This window comes from Vulpes lagopus, chromosome 24 (assembly GCF_018345385.1).
Source record: "Vulpes lagopus strain Blue_001 chromosome 24, ASM1834538v1, whole genome shotgun sequence".
Lineage (NCBI taxonomy): Eukaryota > Metazoa > Chordata > Mammalia > Carnivora > Canidae > Vulpes > Vulpes lagopus.
In genome coordinates this window covers 20,451,186-20,478,740 of record NC_054847.1, presented here as the reverse complement: position 1 = coordinate 20,478,740, position 27,555 = coordinate 20,451,186, and the positions used below count along the sequence as shown (strand labels likewise).

General features: G+C 35.0%; 1 protein-coding gene across 2 annotated transcripts in view; it reads right to left on the bottom strand.

The window, feature by feature from the left end:
* The window catches only part of HNMT (histamine N-methyltransferase), a 68,232-nt gene that overhangs the window by 19,121 nt on the left and 21,556 nt on the right, over positions 1–27,555 (bottom strand). Inside the window, exons 2-4 of one of the 2 annotated variants that reach the window (XM_041739694.1) lie at positions 25,918–27,448; positions 15,955–15,990; positions 14,151–14,203 (exon numbers count right to left, since the gene is read on the bottom strand). In XM_041739694.1, coding sequence (XP_041595628.1) covers positions 14,151–14,203; positions 15,955–15,990; positions 25,918–26,054 — 226 coding nt within the window. In that variant the 5' untranslated portion in view covers positions 26,055–27,448. The remainder of the gene's footprint in view (positions 1–14,150; positions 14,204–15,954; positions 15,991–25,917; positions 27,449–27,555) is intronic. The other variant, XM_041739695.1, reaches the window with a different exon arrangement.

Below are 27,555 nucleotides of genomic sequence, written 5' to 3'. Positions count from 1 at the left end.
ATCAATTGGCAGACAGTTAGGTTGCATCCAGATCTTCACTACTGTAAATAATGCTGCAATGAAAACAGAGATGCATGTATTTTTTCAAGTTAGTGTTTTTGTTTTCTTTGGATAAATACCCAGAAGTGTAATTACTGGACCTTATGGTATTTCTATTTTTAATTTTTTGAGGAACTTCTATACTGTTTCCCACAATGGCTACACCAGTATACATTTCCACTAACAGTGCATGGAAGTTCCTTTTTCTCTACATCCTTGCCCACACTTGTTATTTCTTGTTTTTTTTTGATACTGGCCATTCTGACAAGTGTGAGGTGATATCTCATTCAGATCCTCATTTTTAATTGGATTATTTGGGGTTTTTTGGTGTTGAATTAGGAGTTCTTTTTATATTTTGGATATTAACTACTCATCAGATATAGGATTTGTAAATATCTTGTCCCATTCAGTAGGTTGCCTTTTTGTTTTGTTGATTGTTTCTTTCACTGGGCAGAAGTTTTTTGTTTTGGTTATTTTTACTTTTGTTTCCCTTGCCTAAGGACATAGATCCAAAAAAATGTTCCTAAGGCCAATGTCAAAGAGATTATTGCCAATGTGTTGGTCTAGGAATTTTAGGATTTCAGATGTCACATTTAGGCTTTTAATCCATTTTGAATTCAGTTGTCCAGTTTGTCCGCCACCATTTAGTTGAGAGACTGTCTTTTCCCAATTGCATATTCTTGCCTCCTTTGTTGTAGATTAATTAGCCATGTACGTGTAGGTTTATTTTTGGGCTCTCTATTCTATTCCACTGGTCTATGAGTCTGTTTTTGTACCAGTACCATACTGTTTTGATCACTGTGCTTTGTAATATAAATTGAAGTCTAGAATCGTGATGCCTTCAACTTTGCTTTGCTTTTTAAAGCTTGCTTTGGCTATTTGGGGTCTTTTGTGATTCCATCCAAATTTCAGAATTGTTTTTTCTAGTTTGAAAAATAATGTTGGTATTTTAAAAGGGATTGCATTAAGCGTGTAGATTGCTTTGGGTACTATGGACATTTTAACAATATTTGTTCTTCAAACCCATGAGCATGGAATGTATTCCATTTCTTTGTGTTGCCTTCAATTTTCTTTCATCAGTATTTTATACTTTTCAGAGCACAGGACTTTTACCTCTTTGGTTTGGTTTATTCCTAAATATCTTATTATATTTGGAACAATTGTAAGTGGGATTGTTCTCTTAATTTCTCTTTTTTCTGCTTCATTATTAGCATATAGAAATGCAACAGATTTCTGGACATTGATTTTGTATCCTGTAACTTTACTGAATTCATTTATCAGTTCTAGTAGTTTTTCAGTGGAGTCTTTAGAGTTTTATATAGAGAGTATCATGTCATTTACAAATTGTGAAAGGTTTACTTCTTCCTTACTGATTTAGATGCCTTTCATTTCTCTCTGTTGTTTGATTGCTATGGCTGGGACTTCCAGTACTCTGTGGAATAAACATGGTGAGAATGGACATCCTTGTCTTATACCTGACCGTAGGGGAAAAGTTCTTTGTTTTTCCTCATTGAGGATGATATTAGCTGTGGGTTTTTCATGCATGACCTTTATTATGTTGAGATGTATTCCCTCTAAACCTACTTTGTGGAGGGTTTTTTTAAATCATAGATGGATGTTATACTTTGTCAGATGCTTTTTTTTTTTTTTGCTATCTATTGAAGTGATGATCATATGGTTTATCTTTTATTGATGTGATATATCACATTGATTGATCTGCAAATACTGAACCACTCTTGTATCCCAGGAATAAATCACACTTGATAGTGATGAATGATTTTTTTTAAATGTATTGTTGGATTCTGTTTCCTAGCATTTTGTTGAGGATTCTTGCATCTATATTCATCAGGGATCGTTGTATATAGTTCTTCCTTTTCGTGGTTTCTTTCTTTCTTTCTTTCTTTCTTTCTTTCTTTCTTTCTTTCTTTCTTTCTTTCTTTCTTTCAGATTTATTTATTCATGAGAGACAGAGAGTGAGAGAGAGAGAGAGAGAGAGAGAGAGGCAGAGACACAGACAGAGGGAGAAGCAGGCTCCATGCAGGGAGCCTGATGTGGGACTCAATCCCGGGAGTCCAGGATCATGCCCTGGCCGAAGGCAGGTGCTAAACTGCTGAGCTACCCAGGCATCCCTAAGTGGTGTCTTTCTCTCGTTTTGGTATCAGGATAATGCTGGCCTCATAGAACAAATTTGGAATTTTTCCTTTCTTTTTATTTTTTTTAATAGTTTGAGAAGAATAGGTATTAACTCTTCTTTAAATGTTTGGTAGAATTCACCTGTGAAACCATCTGTCCTGGACATTTGTTTATTGGAAGATTTATTTATTACTGATTGCATTCCTTTGCTACTTTTTCATCTATTTGAATTTTCTATTCTTTTGGGGGGTTTTGGTAGTTTAATGTTTTTAGGAATTTATGCATTTCTTGTAGGTTGTACAATTTGTTAGCATATAATTTTTTTATATTATTCTCATATAATTGTATTTCTGAGTGTTGGTTGTTATTTCTCCTCTGTCATTTATGATTTTATCCATTTGAGTCATTTCTCCCTTTTATTAAGTTTGGCTAGGGGATTATTAATTTTATTGAGTTTTTCAAAGAATCAGGTCCTGGTTTCATTGATCTGTTCTATTGTGTTTTTAGTTTCTGTATCATTTACTTCTGTCTGATCTTTATTATTTCCTTCATTCTGCTGGTTTTAGGTTTTGTTTGTTCTTTTTCTTGATCTTTTTGGCATAAGGTTAGGTTGTTTGAGATTTTTCTTGCTTCTTTAGGTCAGCCTGTATTGTCATAAACTTCCCTCTAAGAATAGCTTTTGCTGCAGGCTTTGGACTGATATGTTTTCATTTTCATTTGTTTCCATGTGATTTTCATTTCTTCTTTGATTTCCTGGTTAACCAATTCATCATTTAGTAGTGTGTATTTAACCTCCATGTATTTGTGGTCTTTCTAAATTTTTCCTGTGGTTGACTTCTAATTTCATAGAGTTGTGGTCAGAAAAGGTGAATAGAAACGACTGATTTTCTTGAATTTTTTGAAGCTTATCTTGTAGCCTAATATGTGATCTATTCTGGAGAATACTCCATGTGCACTGGAAAAGAATATGTATTATGCTGTTTTAGGATGGAACATCCTGATTATATCTGTTAAATCCATCTGTTTCAGTATGTCATTCAAAGCCATCCTTTCCTTGTTGATCTTCTGTTTACATTATGTATCGTATCCCCTGATGTAAGTGTGGTATTAAAGTCTTCTACTATTATTGTCTTATTATTGATTAGTTCTTTTATATTTATTATTAACTGTTTTATGTATACAGGTGCATAAGTAGTTATAATTGTTATATCTTCTTGTTGGATTATCCCCTTTATTATTATATACTGTCTTTGTCTCTTGTTAGAGTCTTTGTTCTAAAGTCTATTTTATTCAATATAAGTATTGTTATTCCAACTTTCTTTTGACATCCATTTGTATTACAAATCCCCTCATTTTCAATCTGCAGGTTTCTCTACATCTAAAATGAGTTTCTTGTAGGCAGCATATAGATGAGTCTTGTTTTTCTTATCCATTTTGTCATCCTACATCTTTTGATTGGAGCACTCAGTCCATTTACATCCAAAATAATGTAATGTCGATAGGTATGTAACTATTGTCATTTTATTTGTTTTGTCATTGTTTCTATTTCCTCTGATCCTTTCTTGTTTTTCTCTCTTTTGTGGTGTGCTGATTTTCTTTAGTGATATATTTGGATTTCTTTCTCTTTGTTCTTTACATATTTATTAGAGGTTTTGAATATATGGTTACCATTAAGTTTGTATATAACCTTCTTCAGCATATAGTAGTGTTGATATAGTAGTGTGGATATATTAAGTTGATGGTCATTTAAGTTTGAACCCATTCTTTACTCCTCCTAATGTTTTAGGTATATGTTTCCATATTTTGCATTTTTTTTTACTTTGAGTTCTTTGTCTGATTTTTTACAGAAATGCTCTTTTTTACTGCTTTTGTGTTTCCTACCTTTATACTGTCAACTTTGGTCTCCTCTTTCTATTCAAAATTCCCTTTTAAAACATTGCAGAGCTGGTTTAGTGGTCATGAACTCCTTTAGTGTTTGTTTGTCTGGGAACATCTTTATCTCTCCTTGTATTCTGAATGATAGCCTTTCTGGATAGGTATTCTTGGCTGCATACCATTCAGCACTGTGACTTGCCACTCCCTTCTAGCTTGGAAAGTTTCTACTGAAAAATCTCCTGCTAGCTCTATGGGTTTTCCCTTACATGTTATTGTATTTTTTGTCTTGCTGCTTTAAAAATTATCTCCTTATCACTATATTTTGCCAATTTAATTACAACAGATCTTGGTATGGATCTGCCTTTGTTGATTTTGGTGGAAGTTCTCTGTGTTCTTGGATCCGAATATGTTTCCTTTCCCGATTATGGATATTTTCAGCTATTATTTCTTTGCATAAATTTTCTGCCCCCTTCTCTCTTTCTTCTTCTCATTATTTTTTTGTCACACAAAATATGCTGACCTTGATTTAGAAAGTTAAATTAAAACTAATTTTTTAAAATCCCCCTCATTGCAAATCTCCTTCCTTTGTACCACCTCATCCCTCAAATCAGCCACAACTATAAAATGATTTTCCATGTCTTTTTTTTTTTTGGGGGGGGGGGTTATGTTGAATCTTTATTTAACTTTTCAGCCAGATAATTTTGTGGTTGTAATATCTTGATTTCATAGGAGCCATATTTTAAATGCATCATGCCTATATTTGAGGGATATGTATTTGAAATCCCTGACAATGGAACTTAACAAAAAGTTCAAAAACAAGGAAAGAGAGGATTTCATTCTCTAGACAACTTTTCTCTATTCCCTGAACTTCAGTGGTATATTTAATGAGATAGCAGAGAAATGTTGCATTCTTGCTTGAAATTCAAGGTCAGCTGATTAAAAATGGGAAAAAAAAACATGAAAAGGAAAATTTAGAGGTTATGGATAGATAAAACTGAGCTCAAATTTAGTATTTGCCAGAATTATACAATTTATTAATTATCTCTGCCCTTTAAAGTGCATGTCTATAAATTAAGGATAATGTGGTCTATGCTATTGTAAAGGTCAGTGGCACCATATGGAGATCTTGTACTTCAATTCATGATTATATAATAATTGCTCAATAAATTGAAGCTATTATACATTAATTCAATGAATATTTCTAGGCACCTACTAAATGCTATGTTCTAGTCACTGGAGATATAGCAATGAATAACACAGACTAAAACATTCAAGTGTTACAGATGGTGATAAGTCTCACAGACAAAACCCAGGCAAAAGGAGCAAGGTGAAGCCATAAAGGGGAGTTTGTGATTTTCAATTGGATAGTCAAGTAGGCTTCATGGAAAAAGTGACATTTAAGAGAAAGTTTAAGGAGACTGGGATTGAGGGAATGAAGTTTTGCCATTCTAAATGGGCAGTCCCATAATAAAATGAAAACTTAGAAGAGTGCTCATCATGTATTCGTATTGTCTGGGTTGTTCTTCTGATTTAGCTTCCATCAAATAAAACACAAACCCCAGCTTAAGAACCCTGGGGCTTCCCAAAATAAGAAAACCTGTAGGTCAAGAAAATGGAGGATTACAGACTAGAGATATCTCTTGCCATTTGATATCCATCTATTCTTGCTTCATTTCTCATATCAAAATATATGTGAATTCTTTATATTATCAGCAGGAAAAATTTTATTCTATTACATGTTGCATTAAGATTATTATCTTCCTTGCTCTCTCTACTAGAACATCAGGCACACACAAAAAAATGTTTGTAAAGAGAAAAATTGCCCAGAAAACTCTGCGCTTAGTGATGAAAAATAATTTCAGCTATGGGTTTGCAACCAAAGTAAGAATAATCTGATGTTGAGCTGCAGGGGGAAAGATAGAAGATTCCTGACAAGATCATCTCATCTCAGTCTCTCTCTCTCTCTCTCCCTCTCTCTCTCTCTCTCTCTCTCCCTCCCTCCTTCTCCCCCCCCCCCCCCGGGTGGCTCAGTATTGAGGCAATTCTGTCAGTATAGAAATATGAGAGTGGAATATTAACATAGCTATAGGATCTCAGGAAAGGAATTATAAATTCTGAGTCAAAAGCACATTGCCATTTGCTTTCGTGTGTCTTCTGGCTATTTGCCCAGGAACAAAACTGCCTGAATACTTTGCAACTGCAGGAGTCCTAAGAAAAACCATGCTACCAAAATGTTGTATGAAATATAAACTTAGAGAAAATGTTCCAAAAAGTGCTAAACACTGAAATGTAGATATATTTGATAGATGATTCATATGAAATACAGAATTTTGCCTTAACTTTTAATTTATAGATTTTTAACATATAGATACTTGATTTCTACTTCAGCATATACATAGAAGGAAGTAAATTCTATCCATACAAGATTGTAATGTTTAAAAGTTATATTGAGTTACCCTTAATGAGGTGCTTTTTCCTACCTTTTTTCCTTATACCCAAGGACAGGATTTATAGGATGAAACTCCTTGAATTGGCAAAGGTAGTCCAAAATAATCATGTAGATGATGGATTTTATCAACATTGGCATACATGCTCTCTCATGCCTATTCTGTCTCTTCCTTCACAGGCTCTCATCTGAGCCTACAATATTAATAACTGTTAAAACACAAATGCTATTGAGGAAAACTATCAGTTATTTAAACCCTTGCATGAATAGAGTCTGAAGACCTGCTGTCCTCATGGAATAAAAAGCAATAAATAATAAGTATCCCAAGGAAAACACAGTGAACAACCAACATCCTTTTGACCACCCTCACCCTCATCATTATGGCTAACATGTACTTGGATCAGCCATGAGAGAATCTGTGTGCTCTGAAAAAAAGCTCTGCTAAGCTATAACACAGATGGCATGGCTCTTAAAATATTTGTACAGGTATAATGCTGTTACCAGTGACTCAAAAATGGCCAAAGTAAAATTGTCCCAAAAACATATATGTGGGAGCAGTGCTATGGGCATCAGCCACATAGCTAAAGTTGCTGTGAGAAGTCAGTGAGTCTACTCTTTACCATCATCTCTCATCAACTATAAGATTATAGTTTTCACTAGGTTTACTTTTCCTGTCCCTAGTTATAAAATAAAAACTGTAGGAAACCTGAGAAATAAAGATATAATGTACAAAATGAAATTAACAGTTTACTACCAGAGAAAACCAAAGTTAACATTTTGGCTTATTTCTTTCTAAACTCATCCTTTTTTACTTTCAAACAAATAATTTCCTTTAGTCTATCCAGGTGAAATCATCTTGTGTATGAATTATTTTGATTTGCTTACTTGAGGGTTAAACCACGAATATATAAAAATTCACTTAAATGTGTTATTTATGGTGGCAATTCTCTAAAATGGAATAATTGTTTTAATTATTATCTTTGATAATATAATGTAAATGTAATGTAAATTTATATAAGTGCATACATTTATATGTGGAAATTTATATGAATATGTATTTATATATAAAAACATATTTATATATAGTCAGTTGGTATATAGTTATTTTTTTCCTATCATGAAGAACCTGATAACAAGCCATGACTTTCTGAGCAAAAATGTTGTTTTCAGATTAATTCCAAGAACAGAACTAATGTTAGAATGAGCCCCTTGATCTTTGGTGGTATTGAAAACAAAACAAAACAAAAGACAAAGCTTAAGAATAAGGGTGCCAGATGCTGAGAAAAGATGTAGGCTGAAGAATTATAGTACATTTTTAGAGGCCTCCTCATTGGGCAAGACCAGTCTAATTGCTGAAGCACTTGCAGATGGGGAGCAGAGGTACAGGGGTGGGAGCAGGGATGTCCAGGGGTCCATGAGGAGGGGCTGAAGCAGAAGCTGGGGCTGTGGTGGGACAACAGGAGAGTGGCTAAGTATGTCAGTATTTTTATTGACATATTTATTTATTAAGTATATCAGTATTTTTAGAGCCAGTATGAACAGACCTTTGTGAATTAGATGAATATCAGAACTTTTTCTGATACATTACTTTCAGGAACATTTCATTTCATTTCATGTCTTTATCTTTTGTATATGAAAGCCTCCGTATCACTGTTATTTCATTAGTATTACATATTGGCTTTTTAAATCTTCTCAGATTGTTCTCAGTAAAAATTTGAACTTTTCTTCAAATAGGTTGCTTATTTTTGTATTAAATTATTAACCAAACAAATAGGTTCATCATCTGTAAAATGAAGATGACAACAGACCCCTTACACCAAAGTTGCCTGAGGATGTCTATTAAATTACAGTTTTATTTAATAGTAAATGTCAAGTGGAACCTTATTCACTAATTGAGTTTGTCCCAAACTGTCATAAGAACTGACAAGATACAAATTTTTCCTTCAGCAGAATTGCAGATAACCACATGCTAAGGTTTCCAAATACCTTGTAGACACTCAAAACTGTGAATGAAAAACTCATATGTTAACCAAATAAAGTGCATATGTCATATTGCTTTTTATCTGTTTTACCTGTATCAAGCCATTACTGCATTCTTATGAATTCTAAGGCTGTGCAACTGAGTTTATTTGCTTTTCTGTGTATACAGTCATTTAATCTATAAATAATGGTAGTTTCTTCTTCACTCTGCTCATTATCCTGTTTTCCTGTTTCAATCCTTATTGAATTAGCCAAAACAGTCTTGTTTACTCTGGTTTTAATGACAATGATTTCAATGTTGTAGCATTATGCTTGCTTCTCTCAAATTGGTAATATATTTGTTGTTAATAATACTTCCACTTCACTTGAAAGTTTTAAATACAATGGAGTAAACTATTTTGTTAAAATTATATGTATTTTAATATCGCTATGAATGCCTTTAACAAAACTTTCTGAGACCCCAAACTATGATTACCCAAACTAGACAGTCCTGAATTCTATAAATTAGTGAATCAGTCTCTAATAATAGAGTAGCTGCTAGCATGCCACACATGAATCCGTAGAGTCCATATTCCTCTAATAATAGAGTACCTGCTAGTATGCTGTACATGAGTAAAATAGTATTTACTCATTTCAAGTTATAAGCAATTAGAATACAGACTAAAATTTACGTACATGTCTAGAAGTCCCATTTAAATTCCACTTCCTCAGTATAGGCAAACATGGTGTTAGTCATACTACTCTGGAGAAATGGCTACCTCTTTCTAGAAGGTTAATCATGAAGCCATAGATTTTCTGGAGTAAAACACCTTTATTGGCCCCAACATCCAAAAAAAAAATGTCTAAGTCCTTTCCATAGCATATCTGAAAAGTATTTTTCTAGTCTATGCTGATTCCTAGAGCCTTATCTCTCAAGATGTGTGCTTTCATTTCTGGACAAGTTTGATCAGTGAGTTGTAATATTGACTCAAAAAATCTTTCTCTCTTACAACCATTGGTTTTTTAAGGGTAAATATTCTGTAGTTAGATCAACATGAAATGTATGATGTTAGGAATAAGCACTTATATATATTTCCTTTTTTGGTCCAGAAAAAATATTGAATATGCTCATTTCTATCATCAGATATTTCATGTTGATATGTATATATACATGTCCCCTAATGAGGGGAACATATATATGTCCCCTAATTCTCTGAATTTTCCTAGTCATTCCCAATTTGCTGATATAAGCTGTTAGCTTACTCTGGACCACTGAAAAACATTAACCTTTGCTTCCTACCACCTCCTGGCTTTTAAATTTGACACACTGGCTCTTTCAGTTCCTGCCCTAATTATATTTGCTTCACTTCTATCCAATTAGTTTAGAAAATTAAACTTCTGTGTCACCTTAGCATGTCATTATGAACAGAGACAGAATGAATAATCTAAAAGATTAGATTTTCAAATAGCCAGTTATTACTTAGTATTTAATATCTCCTTTTCCAAGTCACTTATTAACTTTTATATTTGCTTCATACAATCTGTTGAACTGGACTAAAGTCAAGAGACCTGGCTTTTGTTCTGCCTTGGTGGTTCTCAGGCTTCTTTTCTGTAAAATGAGATGTTGATAGTTTCTAAACTCTTTTCTGTTTTCTAATCTTAGTAGGAACACTGATGTCTATATGTTGCAGAGCAAGAAAACCACCTAATTGTTCTCACTATATGTGAGCAAAATTATTACCAAAAAGATGTCATGAGAGGTTTCATATTACCTGTATTTCATTTGTGAGTTGCTTCAGTTGATTAGGAATTATCTATGGGGGTTCCTGGGTGGCTCAACTGATTATGTGTCTGACTCTTGATTTCACCTCAACTCATGATCTCAGGGTCCTGGAATTGAGCCCTGCATCAGGTTCTGTGCTTAGCAGAGAGTCTACCTGAGGATTTTCTCTCCCTCTCCTTCTATCCCTTCTCCCTGAAATAAATCAATACATTTTAAAAAATTATCTGTAAACCTATATACTATTATATATGTTATGGCAATTGAGTCAGTACACAAAAGGTTAATAAAAATAGACATAGAAAGCTGGATAAAATGAGATTGAGTTATCTTGTCTAATCCTTATAAAACTTTCTGGCATTTGAACACATGAACTGAACAGTATAGCAGATTCCTTTAAGCAGAGAGCAAGGAGAGCACATTACCCATTACTGCCTCCTGGAACATTTTTCTGGGCATAAATGCATGCACTGTAAATTACTACCATTCTCCTTTACCAAAAAGAGTATGGATTTTTTTTTAAAGATTTATTTATTTATTTATGATAGAGAGAGAGAGAGAGAGGTAGAGACACAGGAGGAGGGAGAAGCAGGCTCCATGCCGGGAGCCCGATGCGGGACTCGATCCCAGGACTCCAGGATCATGCCATGGGCTAAAGGCAGGCGCCAAACTGCTGAGCCACCCAGGGATCCCACAGATTTCTTTTTATTTATGTACTATGTAGCATAAAGACAATATTCATTAAACATCAAGTAATAATGAAACCCCATTGGGTGGTTTAATTTTAGGAAGTATCAGTCAGTACTGAGGATGAACCAAAAAGCATATTCTATGAGACTTAGAAGACAATGTAATTGTTCTCATTATCTGAAAGCAACGCTAAAATGAATATGGTATAAGTACTTCAAGACCTTGTATAAAACAATTCCAGTTGTTTCGTGTTTCATTAAAGCACATACTCATGCAACACGACACAACTTTACACTTACCAGTTTGAGCTGTATAAAAGCTACATGATGTTTTTCATTTGATGTCCTCTCCTTCATTTTTGGGTTCACATATTTATTTCATACATTTTCCTAACATTAAACATATAATATATGGATAGCAGTGCTGTTTATCAATTGTATTTTATTGATGTGTTAGATTAAAGATCGCATTAAAAAGTTTGCCATGAGTTTCCTTTCTTTTTGAACTGCTCAGAGCCCTAATAATTGTTTTTTAAATGGTGGAATCTCTCTCCACACAAACACCAACCTCAACAGAAAAGAAGCAGAAAACATAAAGGGTGCATTGGTAACCCCCTGCTCATGTTTCTGAGAAGAAATTCAAATAGGCTGACAAAGAATATGAACACTAAGGGATAAAAGCAGCAATTTCATTTAGAGAAGTTTTTAGTTTGTTTGCTTTTGATTTTTTGTTGTTGTTTTTGTTGTAATGGGGAGAAGTGGTAGGCAGCACCATTATGAATGGAGAAAATATTTGCACCAAAGATGTGCAGATAATGATCTGCAGGTGTGGACAACCAGGAGGAGAGCATTTACAAGGTGAAACCAGAGAGGTCCATAAGCTAAGAAGGAAGTAGAACTTTGTAAAATATATTATGGGAGCTAAGTGCAAGTACTAGATAGGGCCAATGACCTAATTTGCCATAGATTAGAGTTCAGTGACTGACTGGAAAGGATACTGAAGTCACAGGATAATGCAATAACTCTCAGGCATGCTATAGATTATAGAACATGTTGGGAGACCATAAGGCAAAGATAGGGAGTTCCTCATTGTATAGTAATATATTGTTCTTCTTTACAGTGCTTGCTGTTAGGCAATAACAGGTTATCAGATAAGCAAGTCCCAGTTTGTATGTGAGCACCCAAACTGGCTAAATGGGGTCCTATTATAAAGCACTGCTCTTTCATGCCAGGAATATGTAGACCTATGAATTTCAAATAAATCAATTTTGATTTTATGTAGCTTACTTATTTGAGCAGAGAATGCTAAGTATCTATAGCTTGAATTTCCCTTGGAGTTCTTCTTATATTTTTGGTTAATTTCTCATGCAGAGTAACCTTAAAGGGCACCCATATTCTCTCCAAGGCAGAGCCTGTCATTAATACAATGTTGGGGCTCAGTCAGAAAAATTCCAAGTGTTGCTTCCTTTGTTTTGATAAGTTCTCTATATTAGTTACTATGTGCACCTTTATGTAAGGAATCACTGTGCAGGCCAAATGTTCCTTTCTCTAGATAGCTTATAAGCATCTGGATAAATTTACATTAGAAATTCAATTAACTTTATATTAAAAGGTCAATTAACTTGGCCATGATAGAGATTGTTTTTAATTGCTTTTCCTTGTAGGGCTTCTCTTCTTGTCCAAGCACAAATGACACTATCAAATGATGGTCTCGTAGCCTGTTGGGTGCCTGAAACTCATATGTAAAACTCACTGGAAAGGACAGTCTTGGTTGAATGAATTTACTTTTATAATTCTTAGGACTTGGAATATCAGTAAGCAATGATAGGATATTTTAGCTTAAACAATCTCTATATTATTCATGACAGTATCCTTCATTATTTGTCCTTTCTGGTTTCTGTTTTCTTGGTCGAAGATGATAATAAGTAAAAGTTATTTTAAAGAGTTAGCCCTCATTACATCATGTCACAGTATATTGTATGAAAAAAAAAAGAACAAATGATTACATTAAAAACAAGTGATTCTATTCCATTAGAGAGCTCTTAGCTTTGTGTTCACATGGGTCACAATTTAACTTGTTCATATGTCATTAGATCCTTATACTTGAGAAACCCAAGGCATTACCACTTGGCATTATAACTAAGCCATCACTCAGTCAAAAGAAAATAATGAAAGAAAGATATAAATATATAAGTAATATATTGACTATATTTTACATATTAATATTCTAACTCAGATCTTCAGATGACTAGCAATTTAAAAATAAAACAGTACTCAGGAGTTTGATACCAGGTGAAATCTGCAGATTAAATTTTTTGTTTTATTTTTGAAGAAGGGACCAGCCTTTACCTTACAGGAGCAGTAACAATGTGCTAAGCATGATATAAATGTTATCTATGTAGTTCTCACTACAACTCTATGAGATATAATTCATTGTTTCCATTTTACTGATGAGCAAACAGAAGTTTATGTTCTAGCCACGGTCACAAATTTTCACACTCTAATGGCAGAGTCAGAAACTACACCCACATCAGTCTGCCTTTTCAGATTTCCCATTTTCTTCTAGGGTAAAAACACAGCTCTAAGAGTAGTGAGATCAATGAAGTGCTTATTAGAGTGGGCTTGGGAGTGTGTTGAATGTTTGGAGGGCAGTTTGGAAACTGAATCAGAGGAAGGGAATGGTTTGGGTCAGTGTAACTCAAAGAGTGGAGCCACAAGGATATAAATTAACTACATCATTAAACATATTTTCCCCCCATAGCGATAGTTTCTCAATGAAGGAGCTGTATACTGATTTACATTCTGGTACATGCTTCTTCCCTCCTCCTGGACAATGACAGTTTGCAAACCAGCAAGCAGTCCATAGACCACAGTTCAGTGGCACATGCTTAAGGAATGTCATATGAAATTTTCCTTTACTGTGAAAACTTGAATCATTTTGGATAAAAGTTACCCTGAAAATTACCATATATTTTTCCATTTATGAAAAAGTATTAAAAAGCCACTTCTTATCCATATTTCAGATACAAATAAAGGCTTAAGTCCTAAATGTTATAAAAGTATGGGGGCCCTTAATCTTAGTTGAAATGTTACTACTCTTACTAGTTTTAATAAGCTAATCTCTTCCAAGAGCAAAGAAAAATAGTTTTCTTAAAGAATGAACAATATTGCCATCAAACAGCATGATGTTTCAAATGAAATACAAATTTTAAAAATGTATTATTCATACCTGCACCTCCGCCAATGCTTAGAATCTTAATTTCTGATTTTCTATCACCAATCCTGAAAAAAAATTATGTAGTTTAAGAAAATTGTGCTATGTGCTTTGTAAAATCTGATTATCAAGTCTAGTTAAAGAGAACAAACTAAAATTTTAGGGAACAAAAACTAGGCCAACATGAAAGGTCACACTCATGTTAGTGGTTACACTGCTGTGTTTAGAAATCTTTAGAAAATAGTTCCACTCTTTAATGGTTTTGAACTGGGAGACTTTTAGAAACAGCATTATAAACAGTTCAGAGATAGGAAATGCCATTTGTTTCATGATTAGAAAACAAGAACACAAAAAGTGGGCCTTTGAGTCTAGTGATCTAATAAGCCATTCATTAAGATGGGAGAAAGGTTAAGGTGATTCATGCTGTATATCTGCCTCCCTTCTTTCTTGCTAACTTCCTTTCAATGAATAAATGTTTATTAAACACTTATTATACATCCATATTTAGCATTGGGGATATAAAAATGAATAAAACACTACTTTGCTCTCAAGTTAAAATGTGAGATAATAAACCCCAGTATTAAGAGAAGGGAAAGGTGGCAGAGTAGAAGAACCCTGAGCTCATCTCCTTCCACAGACACACTGAGACCACAATGACATATAATGCAACTCACCTGAAAACAACCTGAAGACTAGCAGAACATATTTTACACAGCTAAAGACAGAGCCATATCAAGAAGAGTAGGAAAGATAGAGATGTAGCAGGAACCAAAGCCCCAGCATGGCAACTATAGGCTGGAAGGATATTAGAGGCATGAAGATCCTGCCTAAGAGGTGAGGGGATGAAGCCCCATCTGAGGCACCCTCTGTCATAGGAACCTGTACCAGGAAGACAAGACTTCATAACATCTGGCTTTGAAAATCAGCAGGAACAAACTCTGGGAGAGCCAAGCCACAGGAAACTGAGACTCTGCTCTTAAAAGGCCAGCACACAATATCACTCCATCAGAGACCCAGTACAGAAACAAAAGTTTGAAAAGTACCTGGACATATAGGGAGGAAATTTATTGACTTTTTGCACTGGAGGGGCAGGGATCTAAGAAACTTTCTACAGGAATGGAAATCCTGGAAGACATAATTTTCCTTGCCTTTTTTCAGTCCAGCTAGCTGGATGCTGGTAGGAGCCAATGTCAACGCTCTCCATCTACCACTTGCTCTTCTCAGCATGCCCCTGCAGACATACCAGCATCAGGCAGTGCTCCAAAGCAGCTCCTATACCATCACACCCAGAAGACAGTGCTATCTGGAACCAGTGCCCCTTTAAAGGGATTTCTACACTGAGGATACTGAAGGGCAGCCCTAGCCATCAGTATACCTGCAGTAATTCTGGCTGGGCCTTTCTGCCAGCTGTGTTAGGAGCTCACACCACTGACCAGCAAGCTCACAGAGGCTATAGCTTGTTCTTTCAGCTAGCCAGGCTGTGGGCCATCTCCACCCATAGTGTCCATAGCAGTTGCAGCCTGGTCACACCAGGAGGGCACATATGGCCCACACAGGGGACACTCCTGGAGCACTTGGTCCTGGTAAATGGAGACATTGCATTACTGGGTTCCACAGGATGCCTTCTACATAAGACCAACTTTCAAGACTATAAGACCAACTAATGCAAAGAAATAAACAGAGTCAGATAAAATTAAAAGACACAGGAATATGGTCCAAACAAAAGAACAAGACAGAACATCAGAAAAAGAACTAAATAAAACAGATAAGCAAGGTACCTGATGAAAAAAATGAGAGTAATGTTTATAAAGATGCTCACCAGATTTGGAAGAAGAGTGGATGAACTCCATGAGAACTTCAGTGAAGAGACATAAAATGTAAAATAAAAAATATCAGAGCTGATGAATACAATAACTAAAATGAAAAATATAGTAGAGGAAATCAACAGCACGTTAGAGGATGCAGAAGAAAAGATCAGCAATCTGAAGTCAGGATAGTGAAAATCACCCAAGCTGAAAAGCAAAAAGAATTTTCAAAAAATGAGGATAAGTTAAGGGACTAATATATATAAAGTGTACTAACATTTGTATTACAGGAGTGCCAGAAGGAAAAGAAGGGACAGAAAACTTACTTGAAGAAATAATTGCTGAAAATTTCACCAACCTGTAGGAGGAAACAGTTCCAGGAGTCACAGAGAGCCCCAAACAAGATGAATCAGAGGCGATCTATACCAAGATGCATAATAATTAAAATGCCAAAAATTAAAGATAATATGAAAATCCTAAAAGCAGCAAGAGAAAAGAAAACAGTTATGTAAGAGGAAATCCAAAGGCTATAAAACTGATTTGTCACCAGAAACTTTCTAGGCCAGAAAGTAGTGAAATTATATATTCAAAGTGCTGAAGGAAAAAAAAAACCTACAATCAAGAGTATTCTACCTACAATATTAACATTTAGAATAGAAAGGAGAGATAAAGAATTTCCCAGAAAAACAGAAATTAAAGGAGTTCATCACCACTAAACTAGACTCACAAGAAATGTTAAAGGGACTTATGTACATGGAAAAGACAAAGTCATAAGTAAAAGTAAGAAAATTAGGAAAGGGAAAAAAAGTGACATCATATACATAAAACATAGAGGGGAGAGGTAAAAATGTTTTTATTTTACAATGTGTTTGAACTTGAGCAACTATAAACTTAATATAGACTGCTATATACATAGGATACTATATAGGAACCTCATAGTAATCACAAACCAAAAACCTATAATAGATACACAAAAAATAAAGAGAAAGGAATCCAAGCATTACACTGAAGAAAGTAATTAAATCACATCACAATAAAGCTAGAGGAAAAGAAAAGAGAGAAGAACTACAAAAACAATTATTAATAATTGTAAATATTAAAAAAATAATAATAATTGTAAATATTCACCCAATATATAGGCACCTAAATATATAAAGCAAATGTTTTCAGACATAAAGAAGTTAACAGTAATACAATAATAGTAGGGAACTTTACATCCCATTTACACCAACGGATAGACCATCCTGGCAGAAAATTAATAAGCAAATAGTGGCTTTGAAAAACACGTTAGATCAGATGGACTTAACAGATATACACAGAACATTCTATTCAAAATCAGTAGAATGCACATTTTTTTCCAGTGCACATGGACATTCTCTAAGAAGGATCACGTTAGGCTGTAAAATTTGTATCAATAAACTTAAGAGAACTGAAATTATATCAAACATCTTTTTTGATTGCAACAATATGAAACTAGATATCAATTACAAGAAAAAAATGGGGGAAAAAACCATGGAGGCTAAACAGCATGCTACTAAAAATCCAATGGGTCAACTAAAAAATCAAAGAGGAAACAACAACAACAACCAAAAACAGGAAACAAATAAAAATGGAAACCACCAGTAAAAATGTTTCAGTTGCAATAAATGCAATTTTAAGAGGGAAATTTATAGTGATATAGGTCTACCTAAGAAACAACAAAAATCTCAAATAATCTAATTATACACCTAAAAGACTGGAAAAAAGAATAAATGGAATTCAAAGTTAAGAGAAGGAAGTCAGATCAGAGAGAAAATAACTAGATGAAATAAAGACTTAAAAAACAATAGGAAAGATCAGTGAAATGAAGAGCTGGTTCTTTGAAAAGAAACAATTCATAAGCCTTTAGTCATATTCATTAAGAAAAGCAGAGAGAGGACTCAAAATTGGAAATGAAAGAGAAGTTAAAACTGACACCATAGAAATACAAAGGCTTATAAGAAACTACTATGAAAAATTATATACTAACAAATTATATACTGAGAAATAGAAGAAATGGATAAATTCCTAGAAAAGTACATTCTCCTACAACTGAATCAGGAATAAATAGAAAAATCTGAATAGGCAGATTACTATTGATAAAATTGAATCAAGAATCAAAAAACTTCCAATAAACAAAATTCCAGGACCAGATGGATTCACAGGAGAACTCTACCAAACATTTAAAAAAGAGTTAATACCTATTCTTCCCAAACTATTCCAAAAAATGGAAGAGGAAGTAACACTTCCAAATTCATTCTATGGTGCCAGCATTACTCTGATATCAAAACAAGATAAAGATACAAAAAAAAAAAAAAAATTACGGGGACGCCTGGGTGGCTCAGCAGTTGAGCATCTGCCTTTGGCTCAGGGCATGATCCTGGTCCTGGGATCAAGTCCCACATCGGGCTCCCTCCGAGGAGCCTGCTCTTCCTCTGTCTATGTCTCTGTCTCTCATGAATAAATAAACAAAATCGTTTAAAAATATTACAGACCAATATCCAACATAGATGCATAAATTCTCAATGAAATATTAGAAACCAAATACAACAACACATTAAAAGGATCATCCACCATAAGCAGGTAGGATTTATTCTGGGATACAAGGATGATTCAATATCTGCTAATCAATCAATGTGATATACCACATTAACAAAATGAAGGACAAAAATCATATGATCATGTCATTAGATGTAAAAAAGCATTTGACAAAATTGAACATCTACAGAATGGGCTTAGAGGGAACATACTTTAACATAACAAAGGCCAAATAGGAAAAGCCAAACCCACAGCTTGTATCATACTCCTGTGAAAAGCTTTTCCTTTAAGGTCAGGAACAAGACAAGGATGTCCACTCTTACCACTTTTGTTCAACATAGTACTGAAATCCTAGCCAAAGCAATCAGGTAAGAAAAAGAAAAAAAAAAAAAGGCGTCCAAATTGGTAAGGAAACTGTCACTATTCTTAGAAGACATGATTCTATATGTATAAAACCCTAAAGACTCACTAAAAAACTGTTAGATGTATAAAATCTATTCAGTAAAGTTGCCGGATCCAAAATTAATATACAAAAATCTGTTCCATTTCTATACACTAATAAAAATCTAACAGAGAAATCAAGAAAGCAATCTCATTTACAACTGCATTAAGAAAAATAAAATACCTTGGAATAAAAATAAGGCAGTGAAAGGCCTATCCTCTGAAAACTATAAAACTGATGAAATTAAAGGAACAAAAATAAATGAAAATCTATACCATGCTTATGAATTGGAAGAATTAATACTGTTAAAATTTCCATACAACCCAAAGCAATCAGTAGATTTAATGTAATTTATATCAAAATACCAATAGTGTTTGTCACAGAACTAGAACAAATTATCCTAAAATCTTTTATGGAACCACAAAAGACTTCAAATAGCCCAAGCAATCTTGAGACAAAAAGAACAAAGCTAGAGTTATCTCAATCCCAGATTTCAAACTATATTACAAAGTGGGAGTAATCAAAACGTAAGGTACTGGCACAAAAACAGACACATAGATCAATGAACAGAATAGTAAGCCCCAAAATAAACCCAAGCTTATACTGTCAATTAATCTATGACAAAGGAGTCAAGAATATTTAATGAGGGGGTGCCGGGTGGCTTACAGTTAAGCATTTGACTCTTGGTTTCAGCTTTGGTCATAATCTCATGGGTTGTGATATTGAGCCCCATGTTGTGTTCCACTGTCAGCAAAGAGCCTGCTTGAAATATTCTCTCCCTCTGCCCCTCTCTCTACTTGCTCATTCTCTCTCTCTCTTTCTCTCGAAAACAAATCTTAAAACAAGCAAAAATAGAATACAAAATGAGAAAAAGACAGTCTCTTCAATAAATGGTGCTGGCAAAACTGGAAACTACATGCAAAAGAATGAAACTGGCCCATATTCTCAAACCATAAATAAGACCTGAATGTGAGACAGGAAACCATAAAAATCCTAAAAGGAAACATAGATAATAAACTCTTGGACATGAGCCTTAGCAAGATATTTTTGGATCTGTCTCCTCAAGCAAGGGAAACAAAGACAAAAATAAACAGCTGAGACTACATGAAACTAAAAAGGCTTTTTCATGGCAAAGGAAACCACACAAAACAAAAGACAACCTAATAAATGGGAATAGATATGTGCAAATGATATATCCAATAAAGGGTTAACATCTAAGATATATAAAGAACTCCTACAACTCAACACACACACACACACACACACACACACACACACACAGTAAAAAGAAAATAAAATCCAATTAAAAATGGGCAGAGGACCTGAATAGACATTTTCCCCAAGAGAACATACAGATGACCAACAGACACATGAAAAGATAGTCAACATCACTAAAAAGGCAATGCAAATGAAAACCACAATGAGATATTACTTCACACCAGTCATGATGGGTAGTATTAAGAAGATACAAAATAGCAAGTGTTGGTGATTGTGCAGAGAAAGGGGGTCTCTGGTGCACTTTTGGTGAGAATGTAAATTGGTGCAGCCCATATTGAAAACAGTGGAAACAGTATGGAAAACAGGTTCCTAAAAAATTAAGAATGGAAATACCACACAATCCAGCAATTCCACTTTTGAATATTTACCCAAAGAGAATAAAAACATAAGATATATGCTTAAACAAAAAGATACATGCCCCCCCCAAAAAAGATACATGCTCCCCTATGTTTATTGAACCATTATTTATGATAGCCAAGATATAGAAGCAACCTAAGTGTGAATGGATGAGTGGAGAAAGATGTGATATACATACACAATGGAATATTACTATCACAAAAAAATGAGATCTTGCCACTTGTGACAAGATGGATGGAGTTAGAGAACATTATTTTAAGTGAAATAAGTCAGACAGAGTAAGATAAATGCCATATGATTTCACAAATATGTCAGATCTAAAAAAACAAAACTATCATCAACAACAACAACAAAAACAGAGACAGATTCATAAATACAGAAAATTGGTGGCTGCCAGAGGAAGGAGGGTGAGGCGATGGGTGAAATAAGCATAGGAGTTTAAAGGGTACAAACATCCAGTTATAAAATAAATAAGCTATGGGGATATATATATACAAGATAAGGAATATAGTGAATAATGCTGTAATATTGTATGGTGATAAACAATAACTACACTTATTGTGGTGAGCATTTTGTAGTGTATATGATTGTGGAATCACTATGTTTTACACCTGAAACTATATTGTATATCAAATTTATCAAAAAAAAATTAAAAAATAGAGCCCAGTATTATGGTTCTAGCACTAGAAATGGAATGGGATTGATGACTGGGAGGTAACAGTAGGACTTGCTTCTGATTGATGTTAATAAAAGGGGGGAGAGTATTAGAAAAAGGAGTGCACAATGAGTGACTAACTTCCAACTTCGATGACTGCATAAAGTATGGAGAGAAAAAGGAAGCTGGATAATATAGTCTGATGGCAGGTGTGTGTTTTGTCAGGGTGTGTTTTGTTTTGTCTTTTTTTTTTTAACAAATCTGAATTCTACAGACATTTGGATATGCAAGATTTAAGTTGAGTGGGAGATAGATCAGGGTCAATGATGTATTCTGGAGAATTAGTATCATAAAGTTATGATCAAAACTAGGAGACTAGATTCTATCACCCAAGCATATTGCAAAGAGTTAGATGAGCAGTGGGAAGATGATGCAATGCCACGTTTTAAAAGTCACTGGATTATGAGGAACACGCAAAGGGGACAAAGAGGAAAACAGCAGAGCTCAGAGAGACAGAATTAGAGAAAGAGAAAGCCATTAGTAGCAGAGTGCACTACCAAAAAATAAAGGAGGAATCATCTTCATTGAATTTGAATATGAATATCTTTGATAATAGTTTTAAAGGATAGCTGAGGGCAGAAGTCAGATGGCAGGGGAATTAAAACTGAATAAAGAGGAAGAAGATCTAGAGATTGTTGGAATAAATGAAAGAGAAGGGAAAGCAGAAACAGGAACTGAAAGAGTGGTGTTTGTTTATTTGAATTTTAGCTTTTTTTTTTTTTTCTTTTGAAATGAAAAAGCCTGCACAGAGTAGCAGAACAAAGAGATAGAAGCAAAGTTCTTACAGAAACTGGAAAGGATAGAGTCAAGGAAACATATAAATGAGTTGCCTTCCGTAGTTCTAATTTTCTTCCCACTCATAATCATACATCCCTGTCTATGCTCTTGGTTAATTCTTAAAACTGCTTTTATATTTGTAGATAGTATAGTGAAGCTATGGAGCGCAGCACCAAGATTGAAATCCCAGCCTACCAATATATTACCTTAAGCAAGTTATTTAATTTCTCTGTATCTTTATTACCTATGAAATAGGATAATAATATCACCTACTAGATAGAATTATAATAATAGTATCTAGTTTAAGGAGGAGTTGTGGGGATCAAATTATTTAATTCATGTATATCTCTTAGAAATGTGTCTGCATATGACAAGCACTCAACATATGTTAGCAATTATTATCATGTCAGCCACAGCTAAGTGATTTGACTCTTTGAATCTTCATAATTCTTCTATGAATTAGACACTGTTATGATCCCATTCATATATTATGATTAAGAATTATTGAAAATTTACTATTTTCTAGTCAACGATCTAAATGTGTTACATATAACAACAAACTTTATTATGTGTAGCTATATACTGGAACTCTCTCCATCCCACCCTTCACTTCCAGATGGGGATTGTTTCCCCCAGGGAAACAAACCATCTTGGTGAATAAACTTATAATTTTGACATCTGAGAATCTCCTAACAAACAGCTAAACCCACATCCAATTGCTACAGTGACCCACACACTCAGCAATCTTCACTTATATACACAAAGAGGATCTGAACACCTTTTTTGTGTTTCAATATTGATTGGATGGACAATCAAATCATATCAGGTAGCTAGGGTGCTTCCCTAACCTGAGAAAGACCCAAAGAAACAGAAAAAGAACACTCAGAAGAAACATTCAGAGAGCAGAGGAAAATTTTATAATAGATAAAAAAAAAAGGTATTACATCTGTGAAAGATGAACAAGATGCTATAAAAAATTCCTAAAAATTAAAAATATAATAGTAAAAAAATAATATAAAGGCTATAAGATAAAATTGTAGAACTTAGATATATATGAAAATTAGAGAATTAACTCGAAAGGTCTGGTGTTTAATGAATAGAAATTCCAGAAAGAGAAAAACAGAAGGAAGGGATGATAAAATATTACCAAAGTTTTCCTGAACTGAAAGATCTGAATCTTGATTGAAATGGCCCAGGGGACTATACACAAAAATATGTGAAAAAGTCCCTTACCACAACTCATCTTAAATTTCAGAATACTAGATAGAATATCCTTAAAGCTTCTAAATAGGGAAAGCAAAAACAAAACCACAAAAACAAAAACAAAAAAAAGATCACAAATGAAACATGAGCAATTTGAAGGACACTGGATTTCTCAATAGAAACTCTAATTGCTAAAAGACAATGGAAAAATACCTTTAAATTTCTGATATCATTTCAGGATAGAAATTACTACCTAATAAAAAGGACCATAGATTGAAGGCACTCTTAAACATACAAAATCTCAAAAAAGTTTACTTTTCATGCACTCTTTCTTGGGAAGCTCTTTTAAAAATATTATTTATTTATTTATTCATGAGAGACACAGAGAGAAGGGCAGAGACATAGGCAGGGAGAGAAGCAGGCTCCCCATGGGGAGCCCGACACAAAATTCAATCCTGGGACTCCATCCTGGGGCTCCATCCCAGGATCACACCCTGAGCCAAAGGCAGATGCTCAACTGCTGAGCCTCGCAGGCGTCCCTCTTGAGGAGTTCTTTAAGGGGAAGGAAAATAAAAAGAAGGAGAAGTAGAAGTAGAAGAAAGAGAGGAAAGACAAAAGAAGAGGAAGAAAAGTCTAAAGAAACCGAGAAAGCAATAACATGAGATCCAGAATCAGGGAATCCAATACTGCAGAGAGGGAATAGAAATCTAGAAGTTGAAATAAATTCTCTTATCAATAATTGTATAGCAAAATAATAATAATAATAATAATTGTGTAGCAGACCACCAACAAATCACCACAGACTAGAAAAGATGGACAGAGAGCTCCAGAAAAGATGTACCCATGGGAAGAAATTGACAGATGACTTGATCTGTTGGACTATGTTGAGAGGAGATTAATACTTCTGCTTGGGGTACAAGTAGTGATAGGTATAAGGAAAACTAAGAAAAGAAACTAAAATCAAAACAATAGTTAACTCTAGGAAAAACAAAAAGTACCTGAAAGGAAATATGAATGTAGCATATAACACATCATTCAATTATGTATATTATGTACACAGGCAAAATGATAAAAACATTCAAATTATTGAACCCAAAATTTTGACATAAATATGCTGACATGATAGGGGGAAGAAATGTACATGCTTATTTAGCTATTTTAATACAGTAAATTAAGAAAGAGAAGAATAACATGTTATTTAGAATTAGGAAAGAAAATTTCATAAGAAGCAACAAAAATATTTCAGAATGTTGAAACTGGTTGCTTCTAAAGAGTAGGAGTCAGTGATGGGATTGAGTTGGGCTAGGAGCCCAGGGCATTTGCAGGGCAATGCAAATTTGGTTATGCCTTTGAAAGTTCTTCAGTCTTTCACAAATTCTACAATTGATATTTCCAACCAGATTGTGTACACCATGAAGGAGGGGTCATCATTCATTATGCTATATGAATCCATGATGCCTCTTTGAACCACTGATGACTGAAGAAAACCAAGGGTCCGGATAAGCTACAGACATGAACACAGACCTTTAGTACTGCAAAAGACCCAAAGAAGTAAATTACTAGTTCCTAGATAAGAAGTCATCTATATTTGCTGTATGCTTTGATTTTTGGCATCATTGTTTCATTACTTACTAATTATTAATAAATTATATAACACTCTATTTTTAAAAAATTAAGAAGCCATGAAAAATAGAAAAGGGAGTAGAATTCCATACACATCCAACAATGCCTGCTTCCATCAGTCAGAGGTACTGTACTGGTGAAAGAATTTCAGGCCTACAATAGAGAAATCCAGCAAAAGATAAAATATCAGTTTTCTTTGCTGTTGTAAATTGGATCCACAGTCAGTCATTTCTTCCCAGTTTTCTATCATTATTTCCTGCAGCAGAGTAAGTTACAGCAATCCACCCCTAGATAGGTGATTTGATTATCTTTAGCATGTGGAATCTTTTACTCTCATAATGCTTATCAGCTCTGGCACAAATTGAACACATTAATCACTAAAAAAAAAAAAAAAGTCTGCAAGAAGGATAGGAACTAGTGAGTTTCACTGATAATGGGAAAATGCTGCTTTTTTTTTTTTTAAAGAACCACATTGCTAATATTAAGTTGAAAGGAAAAGACTATTTTTTTTTTTTTTGAAAGCGATAACTATAAGGATGGATAAGGAAACGAATTTAAATGGATATTAGGAAAACTGAGAAGCACCCACCCCTCCATCCTCAGGAACAAACAGTAGTTGGCACTTATTTATATTTTATTCTAATGACAAGGCTACTAGACTCCGCGTTTGGGGCTTTTTTGAGGCGTACAATCTGGAGGGCTGAAAACTCTGAGCTCAAAGATTGGGATCTTTTCCCAAATGAACATGGATGTGTGCCTTCAAAGGGTTAACGCTTATCTACGCGCAGCTGGAGAGCTGCACAAATCTGCGCCTTTGAACGTGGGAAGCTGGCGGCTCACTAAAGCACCCGGGAGAAGGGGCGCGGGGGGGCGAGCAGGGGGGCGAGCAGGGGGCGGGGGGGGGGGGGGCTGCTGTCTGAAGCTCCTTAGCCGGGGCCCAGCCTGCAGGGTTGGGCTCCCCCATCTATCACTGAGCACAAGGGGCCGGAGGCTTGTCTCTTGGACAAAAACGTCCTTTTTTGTTACCTTGCTGTTATGCCTGGCAGCTTCTTGTCCACGAATTCCTGCATGCACTGGTGTTCCGTGGAACTGCTGAGAAACCTCCGAAAAGATTCAACGTATCTGTTGTGGTCAGAAAACAAGCTCCTCATGGAAGATGCCATGTTTGGTTTTCTGATGGAAGACAGAGAAGGAAGGAAGTTTTAACTTCCCCTCCTTTTCTTCCCAGTTCCCTATTTTTTTTTTCTCCTGACTTCCACCAATTCCTATCCTCCCTCCCCTTGCACACACACACAAAGAAAGAAAGAAAGAAAGAAAGAAAGAAAGAAAGAAAGACAAGAAACAAAAACCCTGCTTTGAATTTATCAGTCACTCAAGGCTGGTGTGCAAATCTCATTATTACGTCAGTCATTTGTACAGGACTTTGCGCTGCTACTTTAACCCCTACGGTGTTGTTTTGTAAGAACCAGAGGTGGAAAAGTAAAGCCGTAAATCCACTGCTAAAACTTGTTTTTTAAACGCCTGAAGTTCAGAAAGCCGGAAAAAAAACCAGATTGGATTCTAATCACTTCCTGTTTTGTCAGCAGCAGCCAGAAGTAAATTCCGTGTGGGACAGTGGCTGCTTTAAGAGCCGAAGGGGACAATCACGGGGATAAACACCCAAGTAAAAGGCTACAAACCACTGTCAGAAGCCCACCCCTGCAGAAACCTTTAGACTGTCCTCTGCCTCCAGGCTTTCTACAGGAGAATTCCTGGCCTTCACCCTTCTCTACCTGAACTTTACACTCATCCACTGCATCTCTTCAAATGCTCATTGGTTTGTTGTGATTCAGGAAGTCTCTTTAGCATATTAAGGCACAATTGCAGGAGAAAGGGTAAAAGCCGAATCTGTAGCAATCATCCCCAATTGCTTCTGAACAAGGGATCTTAGATACTTAGGGTTGGATGAGCCTGAGGTGGCCTAGTGTTGTCACCTGTCAAAGACCCAAAATGTTAGAATATCCACCTGCTGGACCTTTTACCTGGGAATTGGTGTTAAACAAGACCACTCCTCCAGCATAGGGTGTTTTTTTTTGTTTGTTTTTGTTTTTTGTTTTTTTGTTTGTTTTGTTTTTGTTTTTGTTTTTGTTTTTTGCATAGGGTGTTAATAACCATATCCAACTCCTGGAAGAGCTATAAGAATTAGTGAGTTATTCATACACGTCTCTAAGAGGTGTGTCTGTCCAAGCCATTCCCTTCCGCTGATTCAGTTCCCAAACTGCCCTCCAAACATTCAACATACTCCCAAACCCTCTTTTTTAAGTACATCATGATCCCACTACTCTTAAGATCTGCGCTTTTACCATAGGAGAATGTGGGAAATCTGGCAAAGCAGATTGATGTGGGTGTAAGTGTGACACTGTGTGACCTTGGCTGAAACATGACCTTCTTTTTGCTCATCAGTAAAATGGCAACAATGAATTAAATCTCATAGGGTTGTAGTGAGAATTCCGTAGATAACATTGATGTGATGCTTAGCACGTTGTTACCGCTCCTATAATGGGCAGGCTGGTTCCCTCTGTAATAAAAAATAATAAAAAGGTTATCAGTTTTATTTACAGACACTGAAAATTGAGTTTCACTTCATTTTCACAGGTCATGAAATGTTAATCTTTGGATTTTCTC